The sequence below is a fragment of the Enoplosus armatus genome, chromosome 13 (assembly GCF_043641665.1).
Source record: "Enoplosus armatus isolate fEnoArm2 chromosome 13, fEnoArm2.hap1, whole genome shotgun sequence".
In the NCBI taxonomy this organism is placed as follows: Eukaryota; Metazoa; Chordata; class Actinopteri; order Centrarchiformes; family Enoplosidae; genus Enoplosus; species Enoplosus armatus.
In genome coordinates, this window is record NC_092192.1 from 437,358 (window position 1) to 455,694 (window position 18,337).

Consider the following 18,337-nt stretch of genomic DNA (forward strand, 5'->3'; position numbering starts at 1 on the left):
TCTGGACCCACCTCGTGGTAAAAACACTTTAAAATGTGTGTTTTTCTACAGTGGACAGCTGGTCCAGGTGAGGAGCTCCGCCATGTTTCACAGGTGTGTTATTAAGGCTGAGAGGGAGGCAGGGACAGTCATAACCACCGGGCAGGTGCCGTCATCACACCTGAACCACACCTCAGTGAGTGAACAGAGCCTCTCGTGATGTCAGCGTTGATACCTGTGTGTGTTTCTTAAACCACCCCCTGTCAGCGGCAGGGTGGGGGCGTGGCCACCTGAGGAAGCCGGTGTGTCAGTTAGTGTTCCACCTTCCTGCATGGCTGCTGCTCCTCTTTGTTCGACCCTCGCCCCACGCCGACCCCCATCGCCATCCCAGCGTCCTTAGTAAGCGGGGACACGGGGCTCGGCCGTCCTCTCCCCGTTGGTCCGGGGAGGGGGTCTCGGTCAGAGGAGGAGGGCCACGGCGGGGTGCGGAGTCTGGTGGTGATGCAGCGCGGGCTGGGGCTGATGGAGGACAGCGTCTGCTGGCTGCCGTTCAGGAAGGACGAGTTGTTGGAGCCCTGATGGCAGCGGTAGTTGTAGTACGCCTGCCAGCCCTGACGCTTCCTCTTCCAGCGACAGCGAAGGATCCGGATGAACGCCTAAAGACAAACAGACGCTGAACCAGGAAGTCCGAACCAAACCCGCAACACACCGACCGCAGGTACGCAACATGATGTTGATGAGAACATGAAACATTACTGTATCCACCTGTCTGAACACGTATGAACACGTATTAACGAGTATTAACAAGTATTAACATGTATTAACATGTATTAACATGTATTGACACACTCCTGAACCTGAACCAAATGAAATCCTGTAAGCGCCAGTTTGAAGGACGCGGCAAGAAAACTGGTTTAAGAGTACATCTTCAAGCTTACAAGGACTGCCTTCAAAAACATAATCTACAGCAACCTGACCACCTCCCCACTCTGACATCATGAGCAATTTCTGGCCCATTTCTAATCTCTGATTTCTGTCAAAAATCCTGAAACATGTTGTCGCCTCTCAACTTAAAGCCCACCTCATCTCCAACGACCTGTTCAAACCATTTCAATCTGGTCTCTGCTCACACCACAGCACCACAGCCCTCCTCAAAGTCACCAATGACCTCCTCCTCTCCTCTGACATCCTCCTGGACCTCACTGCGGCCCTCAACACCATCAACCACACCTTTCCTCTCTCCTGCTTTGAATCCTCCCTCAACATCACCGGTGCTGCCCTCTCCTGGCTAAAGTCATACCTCTCAAACAGACAACAGTTCATCATCATCAATAACCGCACCTCCTCCACTGCTCCCGTCCCAAGGCGTCCCCCAGGGTTCGGTGCTTGGTCCTCTCCTGTTCATCCTCTGTATGCTCCCCTTTGCAACATGATTCGTCTTCACTCCAGTTCCACTGCTACGCCGATGATGTCCAACTCTACATCTCCACTAAATCCATCACCACTGCAGCCCACTCCACTCTGACCAACTGGCAACGTCCTCAAACTAAACAGTGATGAATCAGACTTGATCATCATCAGTCCCACATCCCTGGCCAAAAGCACTGACAACTTCTGCCTCACCATTGATAACTCAACTCCGTCCACCTCCCCTTTGAACACCGCGTCAGTGAAATCACCAGAACTGTCTTTGAGTAGGGTCAGTAGTAGTGTCAATAATATCAGTAGTGTCAGTAGTAGTATCAGTAGTAGTGTCAATAGTAGTGTCAGTAGTATTGTCAGTAATATCAGTAGTGTCAGTAGTACTATCAGTAGTAGTGTCAGTAGTAGTGTCAGAAATATCAGTAGTGTCAGTAGTAATGTCAGTAGTAGTATCAGTAGTAGTGTCAGTAGTAAAAGCAGTATTGTCAGTAGTAGTGTCAGTAGTAACAGTAGTACCAGTAGTGTCAGTAGTATTGTCAGTAGTAGTGTCAGTAATATCAGTAGTAGTATCAGTAGTAGTGTCAGTAGTAGTGTCAGTAGTAACAGTAGTGTCAGTAGTAGTATCAGTAGTATCAGTAGCAGTATCAGTAGTGTCAGTAGTAGTGTGAGTAGTAGTGTCAGTAGTAGTGTGAGTAGCAGTGTCAGTAGTAGTGTCAGTTGTAGCGTCAGTAGTACCAGTAGTGACCGTAGTAGTATCAGTAGCAGTGTTAGTAGTAGTGTCAGTAATATCAGTAGTGTCAGTTGTAGTATCAGTAGTAGTGTCAGTAGTAGTGTCAGTAATATCAGTTGTAGTATCGGTAGTAGTGTCAGTAGTATCAGTAGTGTCAGTTGTAGTGTCGTAGGAGTGTCAGTAGTAGTGTCAGTATTACCAGTAGTAGTGTCAGTAGTGCCAGTAGTCGTGTCAGTAGTACCAGCAGTAGTGTCAGTAGTAGTGTCAATAGTATCAGTAGTATCAGTAGTAGTATCAGTAGTAGTGTCAGTGGTAGTGTCAGTAATACCAGTAGTGTCAGTTGTAGTGTCGGTAGTAGTGTCAGTAGTAGTGTCAGTAGTAACAGTAGTAGTGTCAGTAATATCAGTAGTGTCAGTTGTAGTGTCAGTAGTAGTGTTAGTAGTAGTGTCAGTAGTGCCAGTAGTCGTGTCAGTAGTACCAGTAGTAGTGTCGGTAGTAGTGTCAATAGTATCAGTAGTGTCAGTATTAGTATCAGTAGCAGTGTCAGTAGTAGTGTCAGTAGTAGCGTCAGTAGTACCAGTAGTGTCAGTAGTAGTATCAGTAGCAGTGTCAGTAGTAGTGTCAGTAATATCAGTATTGTCAGTAGTAGTATCAGTAGTAGTGTCAGTAGTGCCAGTAGTTGTGTCAGTAGTTGTGCCAGTAGTAGTGTCAGTAGTACCAGTAGTAGTGTCAGTAGTACCAGTAGAAGTGTCAGTAGTAGTGTCAGTGGTCGTATCAGTAGTGTCAGTAGTAACAGTAGGAGTGTCAGTAGTAGTGTCAGTAGTCGTGTCAGTAGTACCAGTAGTAGTGTCAATAGTATCAGTAGTGTCAGTATTAGTATCAGTAGTAGTGTCAGTAGTAGCGTCAGTAGTACCAGTAGTGTCAGTAGTAGTATCAGTAGCAGTGTCAGTAGTAGTGTCAGTAATATCAGTATTGTCAGTAGTAGTATCAGTAGTAGTGTCAGTAGTGCCAGTAGTTGTGTCAGTAGTTGTGCCAGTAGTAGTGTCAGTAGTACCAGTAGTAGTGTCAGTAGTAGTGTCAGTAGTACCAGTAGAAGTGTCAGTAGTAGTGTCAGTAGTCGTATCAGTAATGTCAGTAGTAACAGTAGGAGTGTCAGTAGTAGTGTCAGTAGTAGTATCAGTAGTAGTGTCAGTAGTACCAGTAGTAGTGTCAGTTGTAGTATCAGTAGTAGTGTCAGTAGTAGTACCAGTAGCAGTATCAGTAGTAGTGTCAGTAGTAGTGTAAGTAATATCAGTAGTGTCAGTAGTAACAGTAGTAGTGTCAGTAGTAGTGTCAGTAATATCAGTAGTGTCAGTTGTAGTGTCGGTAGCAGTGTCAGTAGTACCAGTAGTAGTGTCAGTAGTGCCAGTAGTCGTGTCAGTAGTACCAGTAGTAGTGTCAGCAGCAGTGTTACCTGTTTGAACTCCCGGCTGTTGCAGGGGTAGATGATGGGGTTCAGGCAGCTGTTGAAGTATCCCAACCAGAAAATTACTTTGAAGAAGGTTTCAGGAGGACGCAGGCTGCTGTTGAACGAGCCTGAAACACACAAACAGACTACTTTGAGGGGATACATTTATACAGTCGGTGTAATATAATGCAGTACTTATACTCGTCTCCTCTCCTTCCCTTTGTCTCATCCCCTTGTCTCCTCCCCTTTCCTTGTCTCATCCCCTCGTCTCCTCCCCTTCCCTTGTCTCCTCTCCTTCCCTTTGTCTCCTCCCCTTGTCTCCTCTCCTTCCCTTTGTCTCCTACCCTCGTCTCCTCTCCTCCCCTTGTCTCCTCTCCTTCCCTTTGTCTCCTACCCTCGTCTCCTCTCCTCCCCTTGTCTCCTCTCCTTCCCTTTGTCTCCTCCCCTCGTCTCCTCTCCTCCCCTTGTCTCCTTTCCTTCCCTTCGTCTCCTCCCCTTGTCTCCTCTCCCTCCCTTTCTCTCCTCCCCTTTCCTTGTCTCATCCCCTTCCCTTGTCTCCTCTCCTTCCCTTTGTCTCCTCCCCTCGTCTCCTCTCCTCCCCTTGTCTCCTCTCCTTCCATTTCTCTCCTCTCCTTCCCTTGACTCCTCCCCTCGTCTCCTCTCCTTTCCTTGTCTCCTCTCCTTCCCCTTGTCTCATCCCCTCTTCTCCTCCCCTTGTCTCCTCTCCTCTCTCCTCAGGAGGTGGTGACCTGTAGACGAGGCAGGTGATCTGCTGCATGTTGGAGGATTTCAGAGGATTATGGTGGATTGTGGTGGATCAGGTTTTTGATGTTCTTCAGATAGCACAGACTCCTGATTAGGTGGATTATTTCTCCCTCAACATGGACTTGTAAGGCCATCTTACATCTCTCTGACTATATATGAAGAATCTGACCTCCGTCATGGGAAAAACATGTGACACCTGCCCCTGATGCATCGCTGTCCTGTAAAAAACATGTATCTCCAAGTTTGGTGATCCTTGGAGACACAGGAAGAAGCTATTTTGGTTTCAGTGTAAAAGTGTTTTGGGTTTCTGCCACGTTCTTCATGTAAATGTGTTCCCAGGACTCACAGCAGCTTTCAGACGTCCAGACCTCCACTCCTCTTCTTCTTTGGTGTCTTTTATCTAATGCACCTTCAGACACAGCGTGTGCTTGGTTTCAGTCACGAGAACCATGCTTTAAAAAAACTAATTTCAGCATCTGACAGATACAAAGTCTGCAGTCACACAGCAGTGCTTTAAGCTAAAGGCTAACATGCTCACATTGACAATGCTAAATGCTAATGGGAAAGGTCTTTTTCTATATATTCAATAAATATTCTTTTAAACATACTAAATGTTTTCAGCGGCACTTTAACTGAAATATGATAATATATTGACTTTCTCTCAATTTAAACAACCTTTGGATACTTTAAGATAACCGTTGATTTCAACTCGAGCTGTTTTACAGTCGACCAGATCTCCACAATGTTTTATGGAGGTCTTTGACTTAATAAAGGGGTCGTTGTTTGGTTCATGGTGAATAGTTTAGTTGATGAGTCTTATGGCTCTTTTGAAGTGTGAAAATGGGATTTGTATTTATTTTACATGTATTTCCCCAGACTGCCACACAGGTTATACAGTTATATATGAACTATAGGGAACAGTAACGAAACTTGATTTATATGCCTCATAATGTCATGAGATTTGCAGGTATTTGGTCATAAACCAAAGTCATAATTGAGACTTCAGGACATTTAGATGAATGTTATCAGAACACTTTGTCTGAGTAAGTGCCAAGTCTTAAATATCTTCTAGTCTAAAACAGACTTTTAACATCTCCTGGTTTTACTTTTATTTATTTTTACTGAAATTAGTTTTGTTTGTTTTATTACGACATATTCTGACAAACTAGATCAAGATCACATCAGTATACAACTCTGGTACTGTACTACAGTACAAAGTGGAGGCATTTGTACTTTACTTTCTGCTTCTCCTCTACTACATCTCAGAGGGAAATATTGTTCTTTTGACTTCACTGCATTAATCTGACAGCTTTATGAAAACATATGAAGAGTTTAAAATCTTAATCAATCGATCAGTGAACTGACAGGAAGTGAACTGATGGTGTAAAACATTTTTCTGGTTAATAATTGTAATGTCTTGTTAATAATGTGGAGCTTTGTGAAGGCGTCACTTTGGGCTCTGAGTCATTGTGACCAAACAATCGATCCATTAATGGAGAAAATAATCAGCTGATTCATCCACAATGAACTAATAATCATTAGCTGATGGTTCAGAATGAGCTCCACCTCAACCAACTCCAACAGTAACATCCTGCTTCACATTAATGAGGAGGAATAATCCTCTAATGACAGAATCTATAACAGGAGGACAGACACAGGGGGACAGACACAGGGGACATCTGACTGCTTTAACACCATCAGGGCCCACAGCCTTAATGAGACGCCACTCAAGCAAGGCTGCAGGCCCTGATGGTGTCAGCCCCAGGGTGCTTAAAGCCTGTACCCCCCAGCTATGTGGAGTACTTCACCACGTCTTCAACATGAGCCTGAGTCTTCAGAGGGTCCACGTGCTGTGGAAGACGTCCTGCCTCGTTCCTGTGCCGAAGACGCCGCGACCCAGTGGCTCCAAGGACTACAGACCCGTGGCACTGACCTCCCACATCATGAAGACCCTGGAGAGACTCGTCCTGGAGCAGCTCCGGCCCATGGTCAAGCCACACTTGGACCCCCTTCAGTTCGCCTATCAGCCCCGACTTGGAGTTGAGGATGCCATCATCTACCTGCTCAACCATGTCCACACCCAGACCTTTATGAGTCTGTGGTGGCCAGTGCTATCCTCTATGCTGTTGCATGCTGGGGCAGCAGGCTGAGGGTGGCGGACTCCAACAGACTCGACAAACTGATCCGCAAGGCCAGTGACGTCGTGGGGGTGGAGCTGGACTCTCTGACGGTGGTAGAGAGGAGGATGCTGTCCAAGCTGCGGGTCATCTTGGACAATGTCTCCCATCCTCTCCATGACGTACTGGTCGGACACAAGAGCAGCTTCAGTGGGAGACTCATTCCTCCCAAATGTACAACAGAGCGACACAGGAAATCATTCCTGCCTGTGGCCATCAAACTGTTCAACTCCTCCCTCCGAGCGTCACTGACAAACTGACACTCAGAAGACACAGACTGATTCTGGACTTATTTCACCTCTGTCAGCAACCACACCTCAGAATCAGAAACTGTTTATTGCCAAGTAACATACATTACAAGGAATTTGCTGTGGTCTGAGGTGCTGACAACAAACATGTAAAAATATAAAGGTAAAAAAACAAGATAAGATAAATAACAAACATTTATTCTCTATTTATATTTATACTTGAACTCTGCACTGCTGACTGTTACTGACTTAAAATTACAATAATCTGTGCAAGAATTCGCCAGTGCAATACATATATATATAGTGTTATTGTATATATTTAAATTTAAATACTGCAAATTTATATATTTTTCTTATATTTTTACGTCTCATTTCTAGCTCTATGCTGCTTCTTCTACTCTTGAATGGGAGCACCTGTAACTTGTGTAATTTCCCCCCGGGGATCAATAAAGTATTTCTGATTCTGATACTGAGTATTTGTGCAGTGTGGTATTAGTACTTTTACTGCTGTAAAGGATCTGAGTATCTCCTGCACCACTGACGCAGGAGTACTGTAGCTTTGTTTGCTATTACAAGTTCACCAGTGAAATATGAGTACAAGCTCACAATAGTACTACTTGTGTCCTGCATCAGGGTCTGACTCTGAGTGTCTGCAGCTTTAAATTAAGTCTTCTTTAAGAGGCGGAGGGGGTCCAGTCTGTCCTCACTGCTGATTTACTGAGGACGCAGTGCAGATCATGACTCAGTATAAAGCCAACACTGCAACACTGAGCCACTCAGCAGTTACTAAAACTACAGAAGTGACTTTATATTCACCGTCAGAGGACGTGGAGCTGAGGCTGCAGAGCTCAATACAGCCAAGAACCTAATACTAAATCTGAGTTGAGTTCTGGCATCTTATCTCCATTGAACAGATGACATCCAGAGGAACGTGACTGTGTTCAAATAACGCTTAAACATCTCCCTCCTTCTTCTCAGAGTCATGACTCCGATCTGAAACTCATGTTGAATCATTCAGAGTGACGTCCACGTCCAGAGGAGATCATCATCTCTGATGTCCATCAGAACAAACCTCAGAGAGGAAAGACGCTGCAGAACCTGCCTGAGAATCCTCCTGTTTTTAACTTTCCTTCAGTGTCTCAGTGATCAGTGATAGTTGTCTGTCCGTCCACGAGGACGCTGCAGACAGGAGCTGCTAACAGCTGATTCAGCTGCTGTGATGGAGACCATGTGACTAAGTGGAAACAAATATAGACTAAAGACAAACTGAGCTCAACCTGTAGCCCTAAATGACTCCATGGCAACATTATACTTCCTGTTTACATCCCCCAAAGCATTATGGGAGCTTTCCAAAGAGCATGATTATTATGACATTGAAAGAAAGAATAATAATAGAGTGACAGGGGGGCTCTGTCTGACCTCAGGACTCATTTCCCAAGTTAAAAAAGCGATGAAATATTTGTACCAAAACTGTGTCACTCTGAAACTGTTTGGCCGGTTAAGACTGATTTCCTCCTCTTGGATATTTAAGAAACTCTGGAACGAAGCCGTCGACACCACCGTCTCTACCCTCCCCTCTGTTGTATAACAATAAGCGGTTTGAACCTGGTGAAGGTTTGTGTCTCATCCTGACGTTGATCAGAATCAACATGTGAAATCCTCTGATCACAGGACTGTTTGTCTGAGCATCAAAGGATCAGTCCGCTCACGGCTAATATTAAACCAGTTTATTCTCTCTCTTATGAAATCTGCTGTGGTCCAAAGGTCACCTGTAGCCAGAGGGATTGTGGGTAGCTCTTAATTTGGACTGTGCCACATTCAAACACACCTCAGTATCAACTAACTCAGCTCCATACACTTAAATCAATGTTATCATGGCTCCTGTTCAAGGGTTAGAGCTGACCTCAGACAAGATTTCAACCGCAGGACCTTTTCCAGGAACCTTTTTAGGAAATCAGGAGCTTTGACTCCATATTGACGGCAGGAATCTAGTTTAGTTTCTTGGGGGAGGACTTTCTTAAAAGCAGGAGAGGCCGAAAAGAGAGAAACTTGCTTAGAACTGGACTTCATTTATCATTTTTGAATAAAGTTTAGTACTAAAGCAGAGCGACAGCATCTCACATGTTTACTGTGGGATGAACACAAATATTCTTGAGTTTAGTCCTCTCCTCAGTGCCTCTGGTTTAGGGCGGTACCCGTCAGGTCAGCTGAATGTTTGAATGTTGTACTCGACTTCTGCATCTTAATGTTTGTGGTTCCTGCTTTATTAAACATTACATCTGTTGAACTGTTAGCATGCTGATGATAGCATTGAGTACAGCCTCACAGAGCTATTAGACTCTATTATAAAGTCTGCAGTATAAACAACTCTCTGAGTGAGTGGTACACTCTCCTATCACCATAGCAACCACTCACATCTCCTTAGTAACCACATCGCAACGATTTGGTAGCCTTACAAAACACACAAGAGAAACACCACGACGACATCATAGCAACCATTTAACAACCACCTAGCATTAGCTCTGCCGCCACCCGGGACACTGTATACAACATAACATTACCAAGTCACAATAAATGCAGTAAAACTGCATCACAGCAGTTTAGTGCTAATTAGCTGATGTTAGCATGCTAACAGGCTAAACTAAGATGATGAACACGGTAAACATTATACCTGCTAAACATCAGTGTGTTAGCATGCTGACGTTAGCATTTAGCTAGCATTAAGTACAATGTCACAGAGCTGCTAGCATGACTGGAGACTCCTGCTCATAGGTCAGATATGAAATCCTCTCTCCTGATTGGCTGCTGACTGCTCTGTAGAGGAGGTCGTACCAGTGGCCGGTTCAGACGGGACGGTGCTCTGCTGCCCGTTTGTAAAGTTTATGTCATGTTGTTACTCTGCGCTGCTCTCTGATCAGCTTTAAAATCCTGACTATGCAGGATTTACAACATTTAAAGAGGAAGAAAAGTGCTGCACACATCAGTGTTCAGCAGTTTGGGCTCATTTAAAGTGCTTGTTTAAGGCTGCGTTCAGCATCAACAGTCAACAGTGTTGCTGTGCTCAGAGATCAGAGAGATGAGAAATGGTCTCTGGTCAAATATGTGGTCTTGGTGCAGCCCTGTTTGGTTTCTTTTCGGGGGCTTTTAAAGGAGCACAGATCTCAGAGCAGTCTTTGCTGGGACTCATTGGCTTCGACACAATCCGCTCAGTATTAATGAACATAAACAGCTTCCTGTCCAACTGGACTAATCCGAGCGGGCACAGCTCTAATCTGTGATATCAGCCGGGGGGAAGTCTGGCGTCGCTCCAACGTCCATGTTGTGGGAAATCCATGACAGAAAATAAAGAAATAGTGTTTCACTTCCTGCCACTGATCTCTGTCACTGTGAGAAGACAACACTCGTTTCTGAGTTTCGTCTTAGAAACTCTGGCTGCTGATTGGTCGCTGATGTCAGACCTGAAGCATCACTGTTCGGACCAAATATTCCAAATATTAAGAAACTTGTTTCTCACCATCAATCACACTTTAACCCTTCGTTTGGGGTTGGTTCGTCTAGATTAAAACAAATGGACTGTTTTTGATTGTTGGACCTTTGTGATGAATTTTTTGTTTTAAAGGACTGTTGGACGGAGAAACGACTGTGAAGGGTTAATAATGTGCTGGTAATCGTAGCTGTTTTACTTTTATCAAAAGGATGACAGTCTCATCCATCACTACATGTTTAGGGTTGGGTATCGTTTCAATTTTATCGATTCTGATTCCAATATTTTTCAGCTGTTTCTGATGAGCTGTGACACAGAAAAACATCAAAGAAGCCTGAAGTCGATGGATACTGCTTTGAATAACCAGATATCAAAAATGCACTTTGCATACCTAAACGGAGGAGACTCACACCTAGCAAAGGGATGTAACCGACGCTGCATTTTGCCGTCGTTATCTTTTTTAGTGACGCTAAGACAAACTTTCGAGCTTTGCTGCCGTCAGCCATAATCCAGGGTGCAAACACAAGTGCCTGTTCTCACGTGCTTTGTTGACGGACTGACGTTAGGTCCGCGTAGCAGGTCCTGGCAGATAAGAACAACTTTTATGGACAGTAAAAAGCTCACAGCCGTTCTGATAAGCAGCTTCGAAATGCACAGTTCTTGGAAATTTGAAATCGGTTCCAACTCGGAACTGGTTCTTGATACTTGACCCTATACATGTTACTATATTGTTCTTATTTTTAGTGGAGCTGACGTGAACGCAGACTCTCAGTCTGGTTTAAAGTTTGCTTGTGAAAATATACATTTATTTTAGTAAGCAGTTTGTTTTAGTTGGCTGTGACATTAATCCATTCATTTACAGGACACTTCGCTCCGTTCCATTATCTGTCCTATCATGATTATTCTTATTATCGATTAATCTGGTGAGTCGACGGCAAGTCAGACAACAGACATAATATTGCACATGTGTGAACAGGCTCTGAGACAAGCAGGAGTGTCAGGCAGGTCTGATACCATCTGATGTTTGAATCTGAGAGGAGGTAAACCTCCCTGCTGGACTGCAGACAGGTGTCCTCTCAGACCTCCCACTCCTTTATGACCCAATTCGACCCAACATGATGAACGCAATAAGCTTTGAGGATCTGTGGAGGTTTCTGACGGACGTGTGGATTTATAATAAAGTGACTTCAGACTTGTGTGATGGTTAAAGGTTTACGACAGCTGACAGTGTTTTCTGGGCTGGACAGGAGGTTGAGACGTGACTGATGTCTTATACATAATGATATAAGATCCTCTCTCCTGATTGGCTGCTGACCTGTCTGTTTCCATCACTGACCCGGTCTGTAGTCTCTCCTGAGCTTCAGATGTTTTGACTACACAATTTACACACTTTGATGCTCACATGTTACCGTGGTAACACACATTTTCTTGACAGGGTTAACGGGCCAAAGGATTCATTGAGAAAGTCATAGCCAGATGAATCAATATTTAAAATATTGGTCAGTATTGATTTGCACTTTATAGGTGAAGACATTGAACGTACCGATGGGCAGAGCCAGGAAGAACGGCAGCCAGCAGAGGATGAACATGCCCACCACCACGCCCAGCGTCTTGGCAGCTTTCTTCTCTCTGGAGAACTTGAGCAGTTTGACGGTGAGCGTGCTGCGTGCGGCCGAGGCTCCGCCACCCCCGGCTTTGGAGGCCGGGCACAGCTCCTGGATCTGCTGGTTCCTGCAGTGGATCCTCAGGGTGAGCTCGTTGGAGTCCTCCTGACGCTCCTTCATCACGCCGGCCTCCAGGTTCTTGGTGGTGCGTTTGGCCACGACGTAGACGCGGCAGTACATGGCCAGGATGACGGCCAGAGGGATGTAGAAGGAGCCGAGCGACGAGAAGAGGGCGTAGAACGGTTCCTCTGTGATGAGACACACGGTGTCATCCTGCAGGACAGACAGGAGGTCAGGGGTTAATCATAGAGTTCAATCTTCAATCAGTTTCACCACACAGAGGAGGACAGAGTCCAGGAGCTCCTGAGGAGGACAGAGTCCAGGAGGACAGAGTCCAGAGTTCAGGAGCTCCTGAGGAGGACAGAGTCCAGGAGCTCCTGAGGAGGACAGAGTCCAGGAGGACAGAGTCCAGAGTTCAGGAGCTCCTGAGGAGGACAGAGTCCAGGAGGTCCTGAGGAGGACAGAGTCCAGGAGGACAGAGTCCAGAGTTCAGGAGCTCCTGAGGAGTCCAGAGTTCAGGAGCTCCTGAGGAGGACAGACTCCAGGAGCTCCTGAGGAGGACAGAATCCAGGAGGACAGAGTCCAGAGTTCAGGAGGTCCTGAGGAGGACAGAGTCCAGAGTCCAGGAGCTCCTGAAGAGGACAGAGTCCAGGAGGACAGAGTCCAGAGTCCAGGAGCTCCTGAAGAGGACAGAGTCCAGGAGGACAGAGTCCAGAGTCCAGGAGCTCCTGAGGAGGACAGAGTCCAGGAGGACAGAGTCCAGAGTTCAGGAGGTCCTGAGGAGGACAGAGTCCAGAGTCCAGGAGCTCCTGAAGAGGACAGAGTCCAGGAGGACAGAGTCCAGAGTCCAGGAGCTCCTGAAGAGGACAGAGTCCAGGAGCCCATGAGGAGGACAGAGTCCAGGAGGACAGAGTCCAGAGTTCAGGAGCTCCTGAGGAGGACAGAGTCCAGGAGGTCCTGAGGAGGACAGAGTCCAGGAGGACAGAGTCCAGAGTCCAGGAGGTCCTGAGGAGGACAGAGTCCAGAGTCCAGGAGCTCCTGAAGAGGACAGAGTCCAGGAGGACAGAGTCCAGAGTTCAGGAGCTCCTGAGGAGGACAGAGTCCAGGAGCTCATGAGGAGGACAGAGTCCAGAGTCCAGGAGCTCCTGAAGAGGACAGAGTCCAGGAGCTCCTGAGGAGGACAGAGTCCAGAGTCCAGGAGCAGAGTCATCTTAAAAACTAAAACCAAAACACAACCTCACCACGGGGTCCATTTAGTAGCTGCTGGAGCTTTCAAATGTATTACACAATGTAGCTCACCAGCTTTCAATCTTTTTTTAAAACATCGACAGCTCCATGACATCTGTCTGCTGAGGAGGACCATGTGACACGACTGAAAGTTCCAGAACAGTCTGATGAGATTGTTTTGTGCATTGAAAGCGATTATTTTCATTATCGATGAATCTGCCAATTATTTCCTCCATTAATTGTTTGGTGTATAGAATCTCAGAAATTCCAAAATGATTCCGTTTATTCAGAAGAAAAAGAAAAGCAGCAAATGTTCACAACTGAGAAGCTGACACAAGGAAAACATTATTCTTATTTCTTTAAAAATGACAGAAACAAATTGATTATGGAAACAGACGCTGGTTGTTCTGCTGATTGACTGATTGATTTGTTTCAGGACGTTTTGTCTGAACAGTTGAAACTGAACGTTCAGAAAGATTGATTGATCGATAGATCAGTGAGATTGTTGAACCAGTTTATGTTTGATTTAAAACTGTTTCATTCCTTCTATGATCTAGTAATACAGAAACTTCAAACCACCGCTCTGCTCACTTTAAGGGTTTAATAAGAGAAGGTGGTCTTCATAAAATATATTGACAAACAATGAGAAGCTTTAATTAATTACATTTACTTTACAAGTTATCTTAACTTTATCTGTCCAGTTGAGGGATCAGTCAGGTTATATGATCCATATTTACACATGAAAAAGTCCTTTCACTGCAGGAGCCTCCCTGACTTCACCGACTGCCTGAAGCTGTTCTGGGTTTACTGGACGGATGATGACCTTTAAGGGATCAGCTGTTTAGTACCTGTGATGGTGGCTGCTTCCAGCCCAGCAGCGGGCCGATGGAGATGACGATGGAGAGGATCCAGATGCCCAGCATGGCGAGCAGCGCCCGCCTCTCGGTGACGATCATCGGGTACTGCAGCGGGTAGCGGACGCCGATGTATCGATCGATGGAGATGACGCACAGAGACATGATGGACGCTGTGCAGCACAGGACGTCCACCGCTGCCCAGATGTCACAGAAGATCCGACCAAACACCCAGTAATCCAAAACCTGCAGAGACAAGAAGAACCTGAATCCACCTCCTCTTCAGGTTCTTTAGAGGAGTTTCTCCATTTTCAGAAACGTTCTACTTTTATTTTTGTACTTATATTTAGTAAGGAAGTTTGTTTTAAGGACAATTCTGGTATCTTTCAACCTGGGTCTTATTCTCATGATGGAGTCCATTCTGACCGTCATCATAATCATGATAACTTCAGTTTTATATGAAACACTTCAAACCTTTGTCTCTGAGAGCAGCTGTTGAAACTGCATGAAGATGAATTTGTTTTATAAACACATTTCTTCTTTAGCTTTTACACAGAAACACATTCCAGTCCTGAATGACTGATGGCTAACAACAAACCAATATTAACAAGCTAGGTAGCACTAAGGTAGTTATGCTAAGCTAACTCTCCTCTCCTGTGCTCCTGGTTGAAATAAATCTGCATGTCTTCCCAAAATATTTGGTTCTACAAGTTTGGTGACGAAGTGACAAACCACAGCTATCTAACCGCTAACATGCTAGCCAGCCAGGAACATGCTAGCACAACATCTCTGAGCTTCTTTCTGTTTCCTCTGCACTGTTCTGTTTCTTCCCCTGATGTTTGGACCACCTCATTCAATAAAGAGCTAACAAGCTAGCTGATGCTCGATGTATTGAAAAGCTGTATTAGTATCATGGCCTCCTGTCTCCTGACTGTGTAAACCATCCCTGTGTCAACCTGCATGACCAGGTGCCTCAGGTAGAGCAGGTGTTAACATGCACTGTGACCTGGTGGCTGTAAATCAGAGTCCACTTAGAGCCCAGTTCTGTCAGGACGGTTGGATTTTGGTCAACAGCATCAAAGGAATTAACAGATTTGAGGTTTTAAGTCGATTTCCTTCCCGAGATTTCAACTCTATCAGCCTGAGCCTCAAAATGAAATGGACTGATTTATACAACATCTTACTCAAAGCTCACAGTTGGCCTCCCATCCACACTCACTGATGGCAGCTGCTGGTCTGACCATGGGGGGCAGTTTGGGGCCCAGTGTTGCTTCAACATGTGGATCGAGCTCCTGCCTCCAGCATGTTGTTGTTTGCCTGCGGTCCGTTACTGAAACCCTGTTGAGTCTGAGTGAAGTCATCGTTCTTTAAACTTCATCAAGGTCTGATGAAGATCGAGGAGAGGCACTTCACTGAGAGTCTGTTGTTCTTTGATAATAAAGACTAATAAAGGTAATAAAGACTGACGCAAACCATCTGCTCATTAATTAACATCATAAAAGTGGAAAGCTGAACATAGATTTGATTATTTTAGCTGAACAGTTTCTGTATTTGTTTTCACTTCAGTCATTTTCAGGCCCTTCTTTCCTTTCAACTAATGATTATTTCAATTCATCTATTCATATGTCTGTCCGATGTGACGTCTTCAAATGACTGATGAAGGTTACGGTTCAGCTTTATGGTCAGTATTAGTATTAGTATTAGTATTATTAGTATTATTATTAGTAGTATTATTATGCAAACAGGGTTGCTCCACTTGCTACTTTCTTCAAACATTTTACCTTCATTAAATAACCAATAACTGATCCATAATCGATCAGGCTCTGCGGCCACTGACCTCCAGCGTGGCGGACACCGGCAGCACGGTGGTCCCCAGCAACAGGTCCGCGATGGCCAGGTTGATGATGAAGTAGTTGGTCGGGATCCGCAGGTGCCGGTTACACACCACCGACAGGATGACCAGGATGTTCCCCACGATGGCGAACATGATGAAGAAGGCCAGCACCATGCCCACCGGCACCGCCCGGCTCAGGTCCAGCGGGGCGGCGCCGTCGGTGCGGTTGGAGGAGTTGGAGCCCGGCAGCAGCGGCTGCGCCCCGTCGTCAGTATCCGCGGAGGAGCCGTTAGTCCACAGACTCATGGTGAGGGGGGCTTAGTCTGAACCGGTCCAGAGAAACGGGTTCTTCACGCGGTTTTTATGAAATCTGAAAATCAGACTGTGAATGTGTAAATGGAATTTAACCGGTCGGACTTTACGGGGTTCTGGTGCGCTTTCTCTCACTGCTCCTCCTCGCGGTCTCCGGGTGTCTCCGGGTGTCTCTCGGTGTCTCTCAGAAGCAGCTCAGCGGTCTTCTTGCCACCTTAAAATGTAAGAAATCCGTGTATTTTTCGGTGAAAGCCCGTACAAAGTGATATGTTCGTGTCTTGGATTAAATCCCATAACTGACCGCAGCCTCGTGCGGGCTCAGTTTACGCGGGAGGCGCGCGGAGCAGCAGCAGGTGGAGGCTCGGGTTTGTCCGGTGAGTCCGGTGAGTCCGGGCTGTCAGACAGCCTCCTGCCGGCCGGTGGAGCTCCTCCTCGGGTTAAACTGCTGATTCAGTAGCGGGTCACAGATCTGTGTCCTTTTATGGTCCAAGTGTTTAATGTGGGAAAGTTTCTGCTGAGGAGAGACAGACCGCTGAGTCTGTCTCACGGTGGTAGAGAGACACTGAGATACTGTCTGTCTCTCTCTCCCTCTCTCTGTCTGTCTCTCAAAGCAAGTGTGAAATGAAACAACAATACACACACACACACACACATATATATAGGGAGAGAGAGAGAGATTATGGGTCTGGCTCATGGGATTTGTTGACAATAAAAAAGACACCAGATTTTTTCTTTAAAATCCACAGAGATCATTGATATAACATGCAGCACAGTCATGAAATGTCTCCTCCTCTGGTGGTTTGGAAGCTATGCCTTGATCAATGCTAGCCTCGCCGTTAGCCGCTGTCAGGCTAGCAGTGCCAGCAGTAATGTTAGATTGATGATCTGTTCCAGAAGTAAGTACATGCGTGGATGTATTATAAGACCTGGATACTGGATGCAAAGATGGCGCCAATTCAGCCCCATAACACCTGCTCGCCTTCTGGGTCTGCGGCCCTCCGAATATGAGCCGTAGTGTTTTTCAGCTCGAGAAGAGCTTCACCCTCCATGGATCAAACATTCATAACAGAAATATGAATATAAACATGTACCTGTTTGCAGTTGGAGGTGTGTGTCCAGGTCTTATGATACAGCCTCGTTCGCACGCTGCATTCCGCCAACCAATGTAGTTGGACCTCTACTGGGCTGGACCCTGGGGCGATTGCCCCCCCGCCCTCGTGGTCGCTCTGCTTATATTTGTGAGGTGTTTTTAAAGATTTGTGTCTTCAGTAGGAACCAGTGCCTCCAGGAATCCAGAGTCCATAAATACATCTGTTTTACTGTTTTAAAGAAAGAAGTGGATTTAATGGAGAAATGAAGGATGTTTAAAGGATGAAACACTGAGTGACGGACTAACACATGGTCACACCAGACTGATGCTTCAGAGTGGCCTCCAGAAGAACGTCAGATGAAGATATTCTCCATCCAACATCAACACAGTGATGATTCAGAGACGAACGAACAAGACAAACAAATGAGAGGAACAAACCCAGTGACACCGTGTGGCTCACTGATGTGTTTTATAATAATAACAACAACAATAATAATAATAATAATAATAATAAGAAGAAGATACACACACCCTCACATGCATTAATACATTACAAAAAGAAAGACTAAAAATTATCACCAAATAATGTTATACAACAAACACATACAACAAACAAAATATTTATTTGTTTTTACAGTTATTATTACCAATTATTACACTTAATATTTACTTTCTTGAGCTCATATCGTCATTCTGTTTCTCCATATTGTAATTTAAAATGTGGAAGAGGAATCCTTCCCCTTGTGTCCTGTCAAAGCTTTGTGTGTGTGTGTGAGTGTGTTTCTTCGGCTCTAAAGATAGATGGAGTCACATGTACAGACTGTGGTATATTTGTAATTTTGAGCTATATAAATCAAATGTCAGCGCTGTGTTTACCCCTCAGAGAGTTTTATTCTTCAGCCTCGTCATGAACGAGCTGGAGGTGTCGAGGAGCTGCTCGCTCTGATAAAACACTCAGTCATCAGTGTGTGTGTGTGTTATCTGTTTAATATCACCTGCAGGGCTCGTCTGAAAATGAGCTGGCGTTCTTTCAGAAAACAGCGG

General features: G+C 45.4%; 1 protein-coding gene across 1 annotated transcript; it reads right to left on the reverse strand.

Moving 5' to 3' along the window:
• Positions 1-290: 290 nt before the first annotated feature.
• Positions 291-16,197, reverse strand: LOC139295221 (alpha-1A adrenergic receptor-like). Its single transcript, XM_070917361.1, has 5 exons — positions 15,895-16,197; positions 14,052-14,303; positions 11,796-12,189; positions 3,585-3,706; positions 291-635 (listed from the first exon to the last, which is right to left on the reverse strand). Exons 1-5 carry the CDS (start codon positions 16,195-16,197, stop codon positions 291-293), a joined length of 1,416 nt encoding a protein of 471 aa, XP_070773462.1.
• Positions 16,198-18,337: the final 2,140 nt, after the last annotated feature.

Excerpts from the sequence above, each read along its gene's own strand:
- LOC139295221 (XM_070917361.1), bottom strand. The coding sequence starts at position 16,197 with ATGAGTCTGTGGACTAACGGCTCCTCCGCGGATACTGACGACGGGGCG. Across the intron at positions 12,190-14,051 it reads GGAAGCAGCCACCATCACAG|GATGACACCGTGTGTCTCAT; the intron begins GTACTAAACAGC and ends TCTGTCCTGCAG. Across the intron at positions 3,707-11,795 it reads CTTCCTGGCTCTGCCCATCG|GCTCGTTCAACAGCAGCCTG; the intron begins GTACGTTCAATG and ends TGTGTGTTTCAG.